Source organism: Bombina bombina, chromosome 3, assembly GCF_027579735.1.
Source record: "Bombina bombina isolate aBomBom1 chromosome 3, aBomBom1.pri, whole genome shotgun sequence".
NCBI classification, from domain to species: Eukaryota; Metazoa; Chordata; class Amphibia; order Anura; family Bombinatoridae; genus Bombina; species Bombina bombina.
In genome coordinates this window covers 908,426,090-908,439,618 of record NC_069501.1, presented here as the reverse complement: position 1 = coordinate 908,439,618, position 13,529 = coordinate 908,426,090, and the positions used below count along the sequence as shown (strand labels likewise).

At 35.4% G+C, this 13,529-nt stretch overlaps 1 protein-coding gene and 1 long non-coding RNA gene across 2 annotated transcripts in view; one reads left to right on the top strand and one right to left on the bottom strand.

The window, feature by feature from the left end:
• PCDH9 (protocadherin 9) overlaps window positions 1-6,805 on the bottom strand; it is a 64,348-nt gene extending 57,543 nt beyond the window's left edge. Inside the window, exon 1 of the mRNA XM_053707938.1 lies at window positions 3,645-6,805. Coding sequence (XP_053563913.1) covers window positions 3,645-6,680 — 3,036 coding nt within the window. The 5' untranslated portion in view covers window positions 6,681-6,805. The remainder of the gene's footprint in view (window positions 1-3,644) is intronic.
• Window positions 6,806-8,569: 1,764 nt separating this feature from the next.
• On the top strand, window positions 8,570-10,459 carry LOC128651974 (uncharacterized). The gene is made up of 2 exons (XR_008401234.1): window positions 8,570-8,620; window positions 8,965-10,459. It is a non-coding gene; the product is annotated as an uncharacterized LOC128651974 (long non-coding RNA).
• The last annotated feature ends 3,070 nt before the right edge of the window (window positions 10,460-13,529 follow it).

Below are 13,529 nucleotides of genomic sequence, written 5' to 3'. Positions count from 1 at the left end.
TGTATACAATTGTTACAGATATAGTTGTAATCACTGCAGCCATACAGTGCTCAAAGCACATGCATGCAAGCCTATCTAGGTATGCTCTTTAACAAAAGAGAACAAAGAAAATTAGGTAACAGAATTAAAATTGGAAAGTTGTATAAAATTGCCTGATCTGTTGAATCACAACATTTTAAACTGACTTTCATGTAATTTTCATTATGTTAAAATATGATTTAATTTACTCTTTTTACATGAAAAGAGACTCTTAACTTTTAATAATTTGCAGCAAACATATACTGGATAAATATTTGTGCAGTATATGCATGTTCCCTGATTGACATTAAAGGGGCCCAATTTTTTTTCTTTCATGAATCGGATAGAGCATGCAATTTTAAGGAACTTTCTAATTTACTCCGATTATAAATTTCTCTTTGTATCTTTATTTGAAAAGCACAAATGAAAGCCTAGGAGCTGGGCCCTTTTAGGTTCAGCACTTGGGTGGTGCTTGCTTGATTGGAGGTTAAATGTAGCCACCAATCAGCAAGTGCTATCTAGGGTGTTAAAACAAAAATGGGCCAGCGTCTAACGTTTCATTCCTGCTTTTTCAAAGTAAGATACCAAGAGAATGAAGAAAAATTGAGAATATGAGTAAATAAGAAAGTTGCTTAAAATTGCATGCTCTATCTGAATCATAAAAGAAACAAATTGGGTTTAATAACCCTTTAACAACTACAGCTGTGCTAGTGGACATGATAAACTTCCACAAGCCATGAAAAGTAAAGTATATTTATTCATCAAATGTATATCTATTAAAAATGCAATGCAGTTTTTTAAATAACCTCTTTTAGATACAAAGACATGTCTTTCATGTCTGAAAATATTAAATAATACACAAAAGTAAAAAGCTAAGACATATCAATAATGTGTTTTGATGCACAGCTTCCATGTACCATGCTTTCATGATTTTAGCAAAGTTTTAGTTTCTTCAGTATTAAAATTAAGATATAAATTGATTCCTTGGGTGATGTATTTTCTTGATAGTACAGTACAAACATAAGGGTACACATTTGGCAAAAGACAGAATATGAGTTGCATTTGCATCTTATTTTATTTTTTTAGTGCAGCAGTTGAAGATGTCTTGATGTCTCTGAAATATAGCCTTGTTTTCCACTTTCAGAAGTGCATTAAATATTCAGTGACACATGCAGCTAATACAGCTTGCTTCTTTTCTTTTTTTTTTCCTAGACCATTTCCAAATATTGCTAAGAGTAGGAAATATACATCAGAGAAAACCAAGTAAACTATCCATAGATTTTCTTGACAATAGATATGTGTATGTTCCATTCAGAGTTCTAAAACTCTAAACCTACCATATTTAATGAGCTAACTGACATGTAGATTACTATTTACTAGAATTTCTTAGATGTTAAATGTAAATGGGTCACTGTTATAATATTTTTTTTCTTTACATTTGTTTTTTTACCAATGAAATCTCACCAGGGGTAAGAAAAATGAAATCCCTGATCGCAGTCAACTCTGTTAGTGAACAGCAATAAACAGCTTACAACAAAGCTTTAAGCTACAATAAAACTGTTGTCAATAAAGCATCCCCAACTTGGTAATGTGCAGGAAATAGTTTTTCTAGAAGTGAGTTACTCATATAGTAAGCAACATATCTCCTTGTGTTCCTTATAATACATTTATGAAAAGGCAATCTTCTGAGTAGTGCTTCAACTAGCTTGCAATGTATGTAATCACAGATTTTTAAACCTAGCAGACAGAAGAGGCCTTGATTTTTTGGGGCCTTTGGTGAAGCCTAATACTGAGATACTTAAATTCAAGCAGAAGGTGAATGAATTGCAACAATTAAAGCAAAGTTATGTGCATACTACTCTGTTATATACACACACAACTAGTTATATATTGCACGTATAGTGTAAGTAAAAGAAAGACTTTACAATAATAATAATAGTAAAAATTGGTAACCACTGAGCCGTTTCTAGTTTTAAAATGATTAAAAAAAAGAATTCTTGATGAAGTACATTTTTTGTGTGTGTGACTTACATTTTGTGACATTACTCTACCTATTCCACCCCTTTTGAGATCACCTGTGGCTAAGCCAAAGAATAATAAGCGTTATTCATGCCAAATTCCCAAAATTCCATTCATTATTATGGCATCAAACATTCTTTGGAAGCTGGTGCAGTAAAACCCATCCACTCAGAAACTACTTCAGAAAGCTCAAGAAGTGGTTGCTCCAGTGCAACTATCATTAAATAAAAGGTTTCTCTGGCTATAGTGCCAGCTTGATGTTTTCCTCCCCCATTCCTAATATACTGCAGGCTTGGCACCAAGCCAGCATAAACCTCATAGTACCTCAGTGCCATCTACAGGCTATTCTGACAGTCTAATTTAGAGGCAACAGACAAGCCTCAATGAAATAAATTAGACATCTCTACATTTAAATCTTTATTAGTAGAGAATTATTGGACTGAAAGCTAATGCTGGATTTTGCTAAAATATGAGTTTCCCTGCTCACTAATCCATATTAAGATGGCAAATTTCACAGCTAATATGAGCTTTGACAAATTGCTTTTGCTTTACTGAGAAAAAAAAAAAATATTTACTAGTTGATTTTTTTTCTGCATAATTTTGGTATAATAATTCAAATTAACTATTTCCCTTAAAGGATAGAGGAGATTTGGTTATTATTTGCAAATATTATACAGCAGATGCCTCATTACGAAATAACACATAATTTCAATATATATTTGTAGATATTCCCTTGTATCATCTGTTAAAAATAAGAGGGCAAGTCATATGTATGCTTGTACATTGAGTATAAATGCCTGAATTCTGTACAATAACACTACAAATCAGAATATGTTGAAGTCATAAGTCTTCAGAAAACACAGTGGCATATGATGTCATATTAATTAACATATTTTGTAATACTTAATTATCTGAACTATTGTTTAGAAATGAGGACCAATAAAGTCACTCAGCTCAAAAATACACAATTATCATATTACAATATCAGCTATAAGTATATGTCTCCCTACATGCTATAAACTGTATTGACAAGTATTAAAAAGGAATATACAATGCATATGTTTTGCAGATGTGGATTGCATCCAGCCATGTTTTTTTTCTTCTAACAATAATTATTTTTATAAGGATAAATACATCAAAATAGCTTAAGCAAGAGTAAAAAAAAAGTTAACCCCTTTTTATGATATTGTAAATCAATTAGTATTATTAAAATAAAAACGTTTAAACCAACCTTTTAAAAACTGCACAATGGACTAAAATGTGAAGTGGTCATTTTATTGTAAAATTAGAAAATCATTGCAGAACATTATTTTATTATAGTATTAAGGTTACATTGGGACTGTGCAATTTTACATGCAAATATATAGAACAACACAATCAAGAATATACATAAGTATATATGCATAGACATATATATGCATATATATTCCAGACCTCTGAGTCATGAAGTCAAAGACTCAGCAAAGAGTTAAAGGGGTTGATTTTTTTTCTCTCTACATAATGTAAGCAATTCAAAGAAGGCCGAATCAAGACATAGTTGCACTTTAATACTGGTTGATTGGGCACTTGTATGCTGTACTTATAGACCAGTAAAAGTGCTCGTTTACCTGTCTGGTGTGTAAAGGACCTTTTGTCTTGAAGCCTCCCTGGGAGCTGCACTCTGAGGCACTGAAGTGGTCTGAACTAGTGGAAGATCGTTTGGAGAGGGTGTCACAACCCCCAACAAAGGTGTTGTCCAGTGGGAGTTCCTGAATCACATGATGCTTTTTCACTGACACAGGTGTGTCTGCTTTAAGATGAAAAGCAGACTGTGGAGAGGCAGATTTGTAATGCTTAGCTAGATCAGGGCTGTTGGGTTTGAAGGTGGTTTGGGGGGTGGTGCCCCAATCAAAACGTCCTATTCCTTGTTCCTCCAGCTCAGCTGGAAGACTTATTGTCCCGTTGATAGGTTCATGAACTGTGTCCTCTGGTTTAGACTCCTCAATGGTAACAAAGTTTAACAGGGAACTTTTTGGAGACTTTCTTTTCTTCCTTTTCTTTTTCTTATTTTGCTTATTCTCCTGGTTTGGTGACATCCACTCTGCCCCTTGTTTGCTCCTTTGTGCAGCTTTAAACCTTGATGCGTGGCGACATCTGACAAGAACTGTAACAAAAATAACTACTATTACAACCATAGCACCTGCCACTATAGCAATCATAATGGTGAGATAATCCTCATTCTGGTACGGCTGACTACTGTCCCCAATGTTCCTGTCTAAAGGGGTTTCCATAGTCCTGCGGATCAAGTCATAAATATAGGAGGCATTCCCTGCAGTCTCATTCACATATAAAAACACTAGCACTAGAGTGTGCAGGGGTTTGGGGTACCCTAAGTCACTTATATTGACCACTAAACGATGCAGACCCATATCTGTTGCAGTTGGTTTTTCCTCAAGAGTTATGTTGCCAGTTACAGGATCTATCCGAAATAATCCTTTATTATTTCCACTGACAATGGTATATTTCAATTCAGCATTCATTCCAGTGTCAATGTCCACAGCAAAGACCTCTGCAACCACAGATCCTGGTATTGCTGAGAGCGGCACCAGTTTAAAGGATGTGTTGGATGGTGGATATATTACTACTGGACTATTGTCATTGGCATCCATGATATTGATGGTTACTTTTGCTGTTGAAGAACGAGGAGGCAACCCCCCATCCACTGCTTTAACATCAAACGTGTAGGAACTCTGTTGTTCTCTGTCAAAGGATACATTGGACTTTATAAGCCCGGAGTATGGATCAAGTACAAAGTTGTCATTGTCATTCATTATGGAAAGTGTCACAGCTTTATTTTCCCCTGCATCAGAGTCTGTGGCTGTGATGACCCCCACAGTACTATACTTGGGTAAATTCTCTGATACAAAGAATTGAAAATGATTGTGTGTAAATTTAGGGCTGTTGTCATTCTCGTCCAGGACAGTTACGATAACAGCTGCTTGGCTTTGCAGTGGGGGTGTTCCATTATCTCTAGCTGTCACTGTGAAAATGAAACGTTCTTGCTCTTCTCTGTCAAAAACTCTAGACGCTGTCAACACTCCAGTTTTCCTATCCAGATCAAAAAATGAGGCGTTAGGGCCAAGTTGATAAACAATGTCTGAATTTTTACCACTGTCTTCATCTGTGGCACTGATAGTAGTTAAATATAGACCTCTGCGATTATTTTCAGAAACTGAAAGCTCAATTACAGGCTGGGTAAATATTGGAGGGTTGTCATTCTCATCCTCCAATTCCACTCTTACCAAGGCAGTCTGGTTGAGGCTTGGCTTCCCAGTATCAGCTGCAACAATTTTAAAACTGAAATCTTTGGTGCCCTCGTAGTCCAACAATGAAGAAGTTTCAAGCAAATACTGGTTGTCATAAACAGCCTTTAAATGAAAAGGTACTTCTTTTTCTATGAAGCAAATTACTTTGCTGTTTACATCAGTGTCTTTATCTGAGACAGTAATAAGGGCAATTTTTGTGTTGGTGGGATCTTTCTCTGATAAGTGTACTGTGCCATTAATTGGACTTATAATGTACCTGAGATCGATGTTAGGAGGGTTATCATTAACATCAGTCACGTTAATTGTAACAGATGCCCTTGCAGGGGTAGAGCTGCCATCAGTGGCCAAAACAGTTAACTTGTGAACCGCAGTTTCTTCTCTGTCCAGTGGTCTCTGAACAGTAATTAATCCTGTAGTGTTATTCAATGCAAAAAGCCTTTTGGTGGCAAAAGTCACTTGGGCACCATAAATATATTTAATTTCAGCATTGCTGCCTATGTCGGCATCTGTTGCGTGTAACTGAATTACTGAAGTCCCTGTGGGAGCATTTTCTGGAATATGGACTTCAACTTGACTTTCTTTAAATACTGGCTTGTTATCATTTACATCACTTACGGTAACTTGAAGGATGGCAGTGCTGGATTTCTGAGGCTCTCCTCCGTCTTCTACCTTTATTTTCATTACATATGTGTCTTTTTGCTCCCTGTCCAGATTTTGTTGAACTATAAGTTGAGGCCACTTTTCTCCCTCTGGCGTTTCAACAATATCCAACCCAAAAACACTTTGTCCATTTAAGAGCTCATAGTGTTGTACACCATTGTTGCCTGTATCAGGATCTACAGCTGATGGAATTGGAAAACGGCTGTTTATCAGAGTGTTCTCTGGTATAGAGATATTGATCACCGTTGATGGAAACATAGGTGCATTATCATTGGTATCCTTGACAATTATCTTTATCTTTATAAGCCTGAAAAAATCATTGGGGAGAATGACTACTTCAAGTTCAAAGAAACATTCATTTTCATCCGTGTAAGAAGATCCTGCACATAGTTTTTCTCTATCAATCCTTGTGGAGGTTGTAAAGATTTCCCCTGTGCTACTGGATACTTTTACCAAAGGAGAATCACCAGCTTTGGAAACCAGTCTGTACACTAAGCTGGTACTGGTCCCTGTTGCAGAATTAAAGTGAGATATATTCAGATCCTTTGGTATATTTCCTATTGGAACATTTTCAGGCAGTTCCTCTTTAATGGTGTATATAAGTTCTTGAGCAATTGCAGAATCCAGCCTTAAACAGGCAATAAGAGCAGCCAACAGGTAAAAATCCCTTAGGTCCATGATAATGTGCTTCCTTTGTTTTCTTGGATTTTAGGATTTAAAGGTTGTCACTGAGGAATGGTTCCGATTTGCAAGAGGAGGCGTGCATGGACTGCAAGATGCGTTGCATCTCATTTCTAATTGGAGCCAGCAGCTGTCAACACAATCACACAAATAAACAGATTTGTTTCATTCAGTAAAATATAGGTGTAAATTTACATCAATATACATTATCAGGCATCTTAAAGTCAGTGCACCATGTCACGAACCGGCAATTGCATCAGCAACTTCTAAGACTAATGCATACAACGTTAACATAACATGTTTCCTCTCTTTCTCTCTATCTATATATAAAAGCACACAGTTAAGTTCTTATGTTCAGGACACAGATATGTAGATCCTAGTCATCATTACACTGTGTATTTCACATTATGCATCTCTCTGTATTACTGTTGCCAATAAAAATCCTAAATCCTTACCAGTATTCCTTGTAACTGCACTGTCAGCTGCCAAATACAATTTGTGCTTCATTGCTTCTACTCTGGAGTCATTTTCCTTATCAGAACCCATTCCCTGTGTGTTTTATACTATATCGGTATGATATGCTGTACTAGGGAGGGTATAATCAAGCTGATGCAGCAATCATGGAACACACATAAAATCATGAATTGCTAAAATTAAAAAAATACATAGACTTGTTTTTTATTATTATTATAATGAACCTCTGTATGTAAATATATTTACTTTCTACTAATTTATACCTTGCAACTTACAAGATAATGGTTTCCAGTCCAGCAGCCCGTAATACGTAGCCATGGGTTAACAATAATTAGGTAACAAGGCATAAATATTCTTTCTTGTGAGGGAAATGTGCAGTTTACTACTATAGATTAGACCTCTGGATGATATTAGAAGCTAATACTCATAAATACTGTAGGTTAATAATGCAGGTATAGTGCTTCTGCTAACTGCAGATTACATGGGTGCAAGCGCTCCAGGCAGCTACTTTGCTTGAACTGGGCAGTTTCTAAGCACTAATCTCATCTGCATTAGGCTGTACAGAGGCTGATGTCTGTGATTAGTTCCAGCAGAATGCTTTAGGCAGGTATGATGCGGGCAATGCTGTTAAGTGCGGTTATCGTACAAACAAATGGGATCAGAAGACACACAAATACAGGATTAAATGCTACCATGCACAACTTCTCACTCCCCATAGGTCCCCTGTCTGATGAGATGCTGGTAATATCAGGGCATCATCCAATACATACTGGTGGTGAGAATGCAATCAGTACCAGTTTGGTGAATCATAAACCACAATTGCTTCCTTAAAATGTGCTGTTCCTGGATGGTGAATTAGCAACTCCAAGGAAACACATATTGCTCAGTTTCCTCTTCATTCATGCTCTCCGCTGCTCCCACCAGTAAAGATGTGCTCCAATATACTGCAAAATTGTACCATATCCAGTTGTATTATTCAAGCCAGTGATATGTTCCATAAAAGCATGGGGTACAATTTACATCTATAAATAAAAAAACTGCATGTCTGCAGCTTCAACGCTGAAATCAGTGAAATAGCTGGCAGAAATCCATCAAACGGAAAGACTTAGAGATTGGAAAGATGTTGTTCCTTCTTCACTCCTCTTTATACTGTCCCTCTCATAGCCGCGCACTGGATATCCCTCCCTCTTTCCCTTTCCCTCTGAACAGGATTTCTTGCTATAACTCTCAATAAACCCAAAGGGAGGGCGTGATCTCTTCATAACCCCGCCCACCGCCGTCTGACTGGTTGTTTTAGAGTTTGTGGCTGGGATGTAGACACAGACAGCCTTGCGACTGGTCTCTTCTCACGTCATTCATATTAGATTGGGGCGAGAGGCGTGTCTGGAGCAGGGCAGTGCAGAATGGTTCGAGGGCTGCAGGCTTGGAGGGGTCGCTCTTGCAGACAGGCATCAGGCAAAAAGGTGTCTCCCGGCCACACACATACACTAACATTTACGTCTTACAGGTTACATTGCAACAGCTATGCGGATTTCATTTGCACCTTCCCTGTTTCTTTAATTTCATAAACAGTCACTGTAACACTGTCCTTAGAGTTATAGGCTGGAGGTAGCAGGATTCATTATTGTTAATCTCGTTCACTTGCCCCCACCAGTCATACCCTTGGGCAAAAAAATCAATCCATAAGGGGGAAGAGGTTGCCGAGGGCAATGAAATCCATTAAAAGGCCAGCGTGCCCACGGCTAAAAAATGATTTGTTTTGGACGTGTTTTCTATTTAGAAGGCTGAGGTTTCGTTTTCTTTGCAGATCGCACCAGGATGAAAGATGCGGCTGGGGAAGCAGCGGTGTGTGAGTGCAGGGACCCTGGATGAAGAGGATTGCATGGTCGGTGTGTAGCAGTGATGCGGGATCCAGAACTACAGTCTCATCTGCAATCCATAAGGCTAGACTGCAGCTGCCCTATCCATGGTGCTGAAATCATCGGGTGACAAAACACAGGAGAGAACAGTAACATTATAACTATTTTCTTTCTTAAAAATAATCCTCTAATCGCCCGATTTGCAGTCCCTTTTTAACAGGCGAGGCGTCAACAAGCAATGAGTGACTCATCGGCAGCAAGCTAAAAAGACACAATATACCTGTCTGACATTCAGTGATTTAACAAGTAACACAGTGCCTACATTTCTGCACAAGATTGTAATACATTATCTTAATATGTATCAATCATTTGCAGTTTCAGCCAATAACTAATGAGTTAACACCCCATCATTTTTGTCCATGTGAGATTTTTAATCTCCCATCAAGTATCCAGTCTCCATTAAAATCAACGTGGTTATAGCTAATTGGAAGCATTATGCTTATACACACACCTTGTTTTGGTTATTGTACTTAAACTTTATAGCTGTTAATTGAACATTTGTAGTATTACATATGTTGCATTCATTTTGAAAACTGTGCAGCTAATAATGTCTCACCCTCCTTCTGTTGTGTAAAATCTCTTTAACTCTTGTATACAATCAACAAAGCATCTTAATCCAGGGCTTGATTCCAAAGAACAGTAACAACTATTGTATAATCTCACATGCTGGGTGAGATAATGCTCTCCTCATTGTGTCATCCTGCTGAGACTTATGTCACCAAAGTAGCTAATGGGTAAAATATAGAACATGTTGACATATTTTCTTTCCTATAGAAATAGAAAAAGCAAATACAGTTCAACAAACAGAAAAAAAGTATATAAATGCTACACTAAAACCTGTCAGAAGATGCATTGTTAAATAAAAAAACAACCTTTTCCACAGCACATTATGGTACTTTGATGATCCAACAAGACCTAAAGTTGAATATATATAGAATTTGAAGAAATTAAAGACATTATACTGTATTATGATCAGTAAATCACAGTATTTTGTAGTTAATTTAACCTATTTTTACCATCAACATATGAACTTTATTTTCAAGGAGACTGTTGAATAAAAATAAGCAGGACAGTTTTAAATTCAGCATACCCGCTTGTCAGACCATATAACACATCTTAGTCTCTTGGGATTAAATTTGTTTGAAAACCAACTGTGCTTGGTGATATCATTCTAATGGTTATTTGCTCTCTGCAAATTGCTGTATTTCCCCAACCAGTCGTATTTTATTAGCTATGCCTTCTGTTATTTTAGTTACTACAAAACACATTAGCACTTTTCTCCAGTTGTACTTTTATTCATTTGACTCTCATCGACCTCTGCCAGTTATTGAGTTGATAAATGTGCATATGTTTATCTCTAATAAAGTAAAATGTATATATTTATTCTCCTCTCATTTTAAATATACACTTACATGTTTTGAGCCTGCACAAAGTACCCCCAATATAGTTTATAGCATGTGTATATCTTGATTTGTAGCACTGTTGTTATGCACAACACTTTGCAATACAAAAAGTAAGATGCTATAGGTTAATTTTAACACAAGGAAAACAGAACTCAAATTATTTGGAATCCCTGATCCAGCAAACTTACAATTGAACTATTTTGTTCATGTTAAATATATTGAATATCATAATACTTGATTGCTGTTTTAATAGACACATGTATTTCTAAAATACATGTCATTATTTACCACAATAAAGCTACTTACTTCAACACACTTAAAGCTTTAAACTAATGTGTAATATTCATTATACACCAAAGACTTTTGTCATAGTATATATATACTTAAGAAAATACATATAAAAGAACAAACAGGTAAAGCCAATTTAATGTCATTTGTAGGGCTAAGGGATTTTTCCCAAAAGAGGCAATTTTTCTCTGATTTTAAAATAGAACCAATAGCAGAACCTACTATAGCCACTGTGCAAGTTTACAGTTTGTGTGTGTTTGTTTTATAGTGCGCTGTAATTAATTCAGGCATATTGTGTTAAAAAGAAGCATACATTTGGCACATTTACAGCTTATTGCCTTGCAATTGACATGCATTTCATTCTCAGAGCTGAGTTAACTAGATGTCTATTTTTAAAGGTTAAAAATTAAATTTCACTCACAGTATCGTGTAGAGCGGTTAGGTCACATCAATTATATGTAAAGTTACAGATCAGCTTTTGTTGTGCTGGCTTTTTAACTAATGTGATCAAGCCTGTTTAGTAATTAAGAAAAAATAATAGTGGAAATCATTTCTGATTTGGCAAATTTAGCAAATAATGAATATTCAATGTAAAAAAAAATAATTATTGGTGAGTAGTAAGTTTTTTTTTTAATTATTTTTTGCTCAGTGGTGCATGAAATACTTTTTTTGTTTAACTTTCATATTATTCAGTGATAAATGTAACTGTAACCGTACATCTTAAGACATAGCAAGTCTCAGCCAATTTGCTTTTGCAGAATATATTCCAAAACTTAAAAAAACAACAGCTTAGCTCATTAAAACTAATCATTTGCAATATAACCATCTAGAAAATCGCAACCTTAAGATGCATCTCCAAATTAAGCATGTCTTTTGTAATTTATGATTATGTCATATGTAAGCAAGTCTCCCATATGTCTGATTACATCATTACACATTAAATTAGACTTAAACACTCCTACATTATACATCATAATATAGTGCAGGCTCCTGTGGTGTAAACATATAGATATAATGTTCAACATTCAATCATGCTACAGCTTGATCAGTAATTGATTTTCCTGTCAAATTTCTGGGTATAGCAAGAAACACCAACAAAACGGTGAAAGGGACCAGTGCAAACTGGTGCCGTGAACTGTCTAGACAGAGACAGATGAGATTACCTTCAGCCAATGTCATTCAGCCCTGTTGTGTAGAAAATCCTCTCAGTTCAAGCTAAAGTCAAAATCCCAATCAAGGCTAAAGCATTTGTAGTTTTATTTTATTCTCACTAGTGTGTGTTGAGGTAATATTTTTTTTCCCCTTATGTCTATACTACACTTTCATGGTACTCATAGATTAATTTATGTAAGATATGATTATAGTAGCATCAATCAACCAAAAACTGTTTGAATGCCAACATAAATCAAAATATGTAATTAGAATATTTCTCATATATAACCTGCAAGTAACTTTTATTAGCTTTCTGTTTTTGAAAGCTACCATACATTCAGATGAAGAAACTAAAGTCTAAAAGTAAACTTTGTTTAAAGATGCACAGTTTAGGATTTGAACTATACCTATTTTTCCTTCTGATGATGAGCTCAAATTTTTAAGATCTTCATTCTTTATGTCATAACAATTTTGTAATTTTCAAAACTTTTTTAAAATAAAGATTTTAAAACTTTTATATTATTGAGGTGATCACTTAATAATAATTTAAATAATATTATTTGTATTTGCTCTCAATACACTACTCTTACTACCGCTGGGAAAACTTTCCCGAAGAATAAGAAATGTAAATAGCCAATCTGTCTTAAAAAGCTTAACAATTTACATTGTTTTTTTAAAAAAAACATAATTTTATGTGTATTTATTTCTGATGTTAACTCCAGTTCCACATTATTGAAGCTGATTTTTAGAGAATACAGGCACTTCAATTGGCCTGTATGCTCCATTTATATGCCTATTTGAAAAGCTAGTATGTGCATGTAGTTACAGACCAACCAACCTGTCTGTATCTTCTGAGATCAGCTCTATGGTAATTGAAAAGGAAATAATCTAATAGTTAAATACATAATAAAAAGCATTTTGTCATATCTTGGCTGATATAGTTTTAACACTAGTATATGGTCTATTCCCAAAGATCCAAATTATTTAAAGCCAAGTGAAATAGATAATAGAAAAATCTCCAGATCAGTTATTCTTCAAAGACAAATAAGATGTAATCACCCATTATAGGAAACTTACACTGCCCAAGTTGAATCAGGTTGTTTTTTATTAGAGAAATAGCTGATTTGCCAGTAAAATCATAGAATGTTGGCTATTCAGAAAGCTTCAACTTTTAGAACAATCTGTTAAATCAAGTTGGCTTTATGGAATCTATTTATCAATTATCGAGTGGACATGATTCACAGTCCACATTTAACATTGCACAAGCATTTTACCAGTAAGCAGGGGCTGTCAATCATCCCGATCACATCAAAATAGGATTATTTCAATATGCCATCTTTTAGGTCGTAAAACAACTGCTTCTTAACTTCCGAAGCAGCAAGCCCATATGTCTCAGATCATATATTTCAAGTTGTATGCTCTTGATATAGTAACTTTCATAGCTAAAACAAGCTCTGTTTGTGTTGATGGTGAACAAATATGGGTATCAGTTGTTATTAGAGTAATGTAGACAAATATTGAGTATTAAATACAGTATACTTTTTAAATATAAATTTATATAACCAGTAAGTCAGTTTAAAAGTTGTTTTCAACTAACTATGAATGGATTG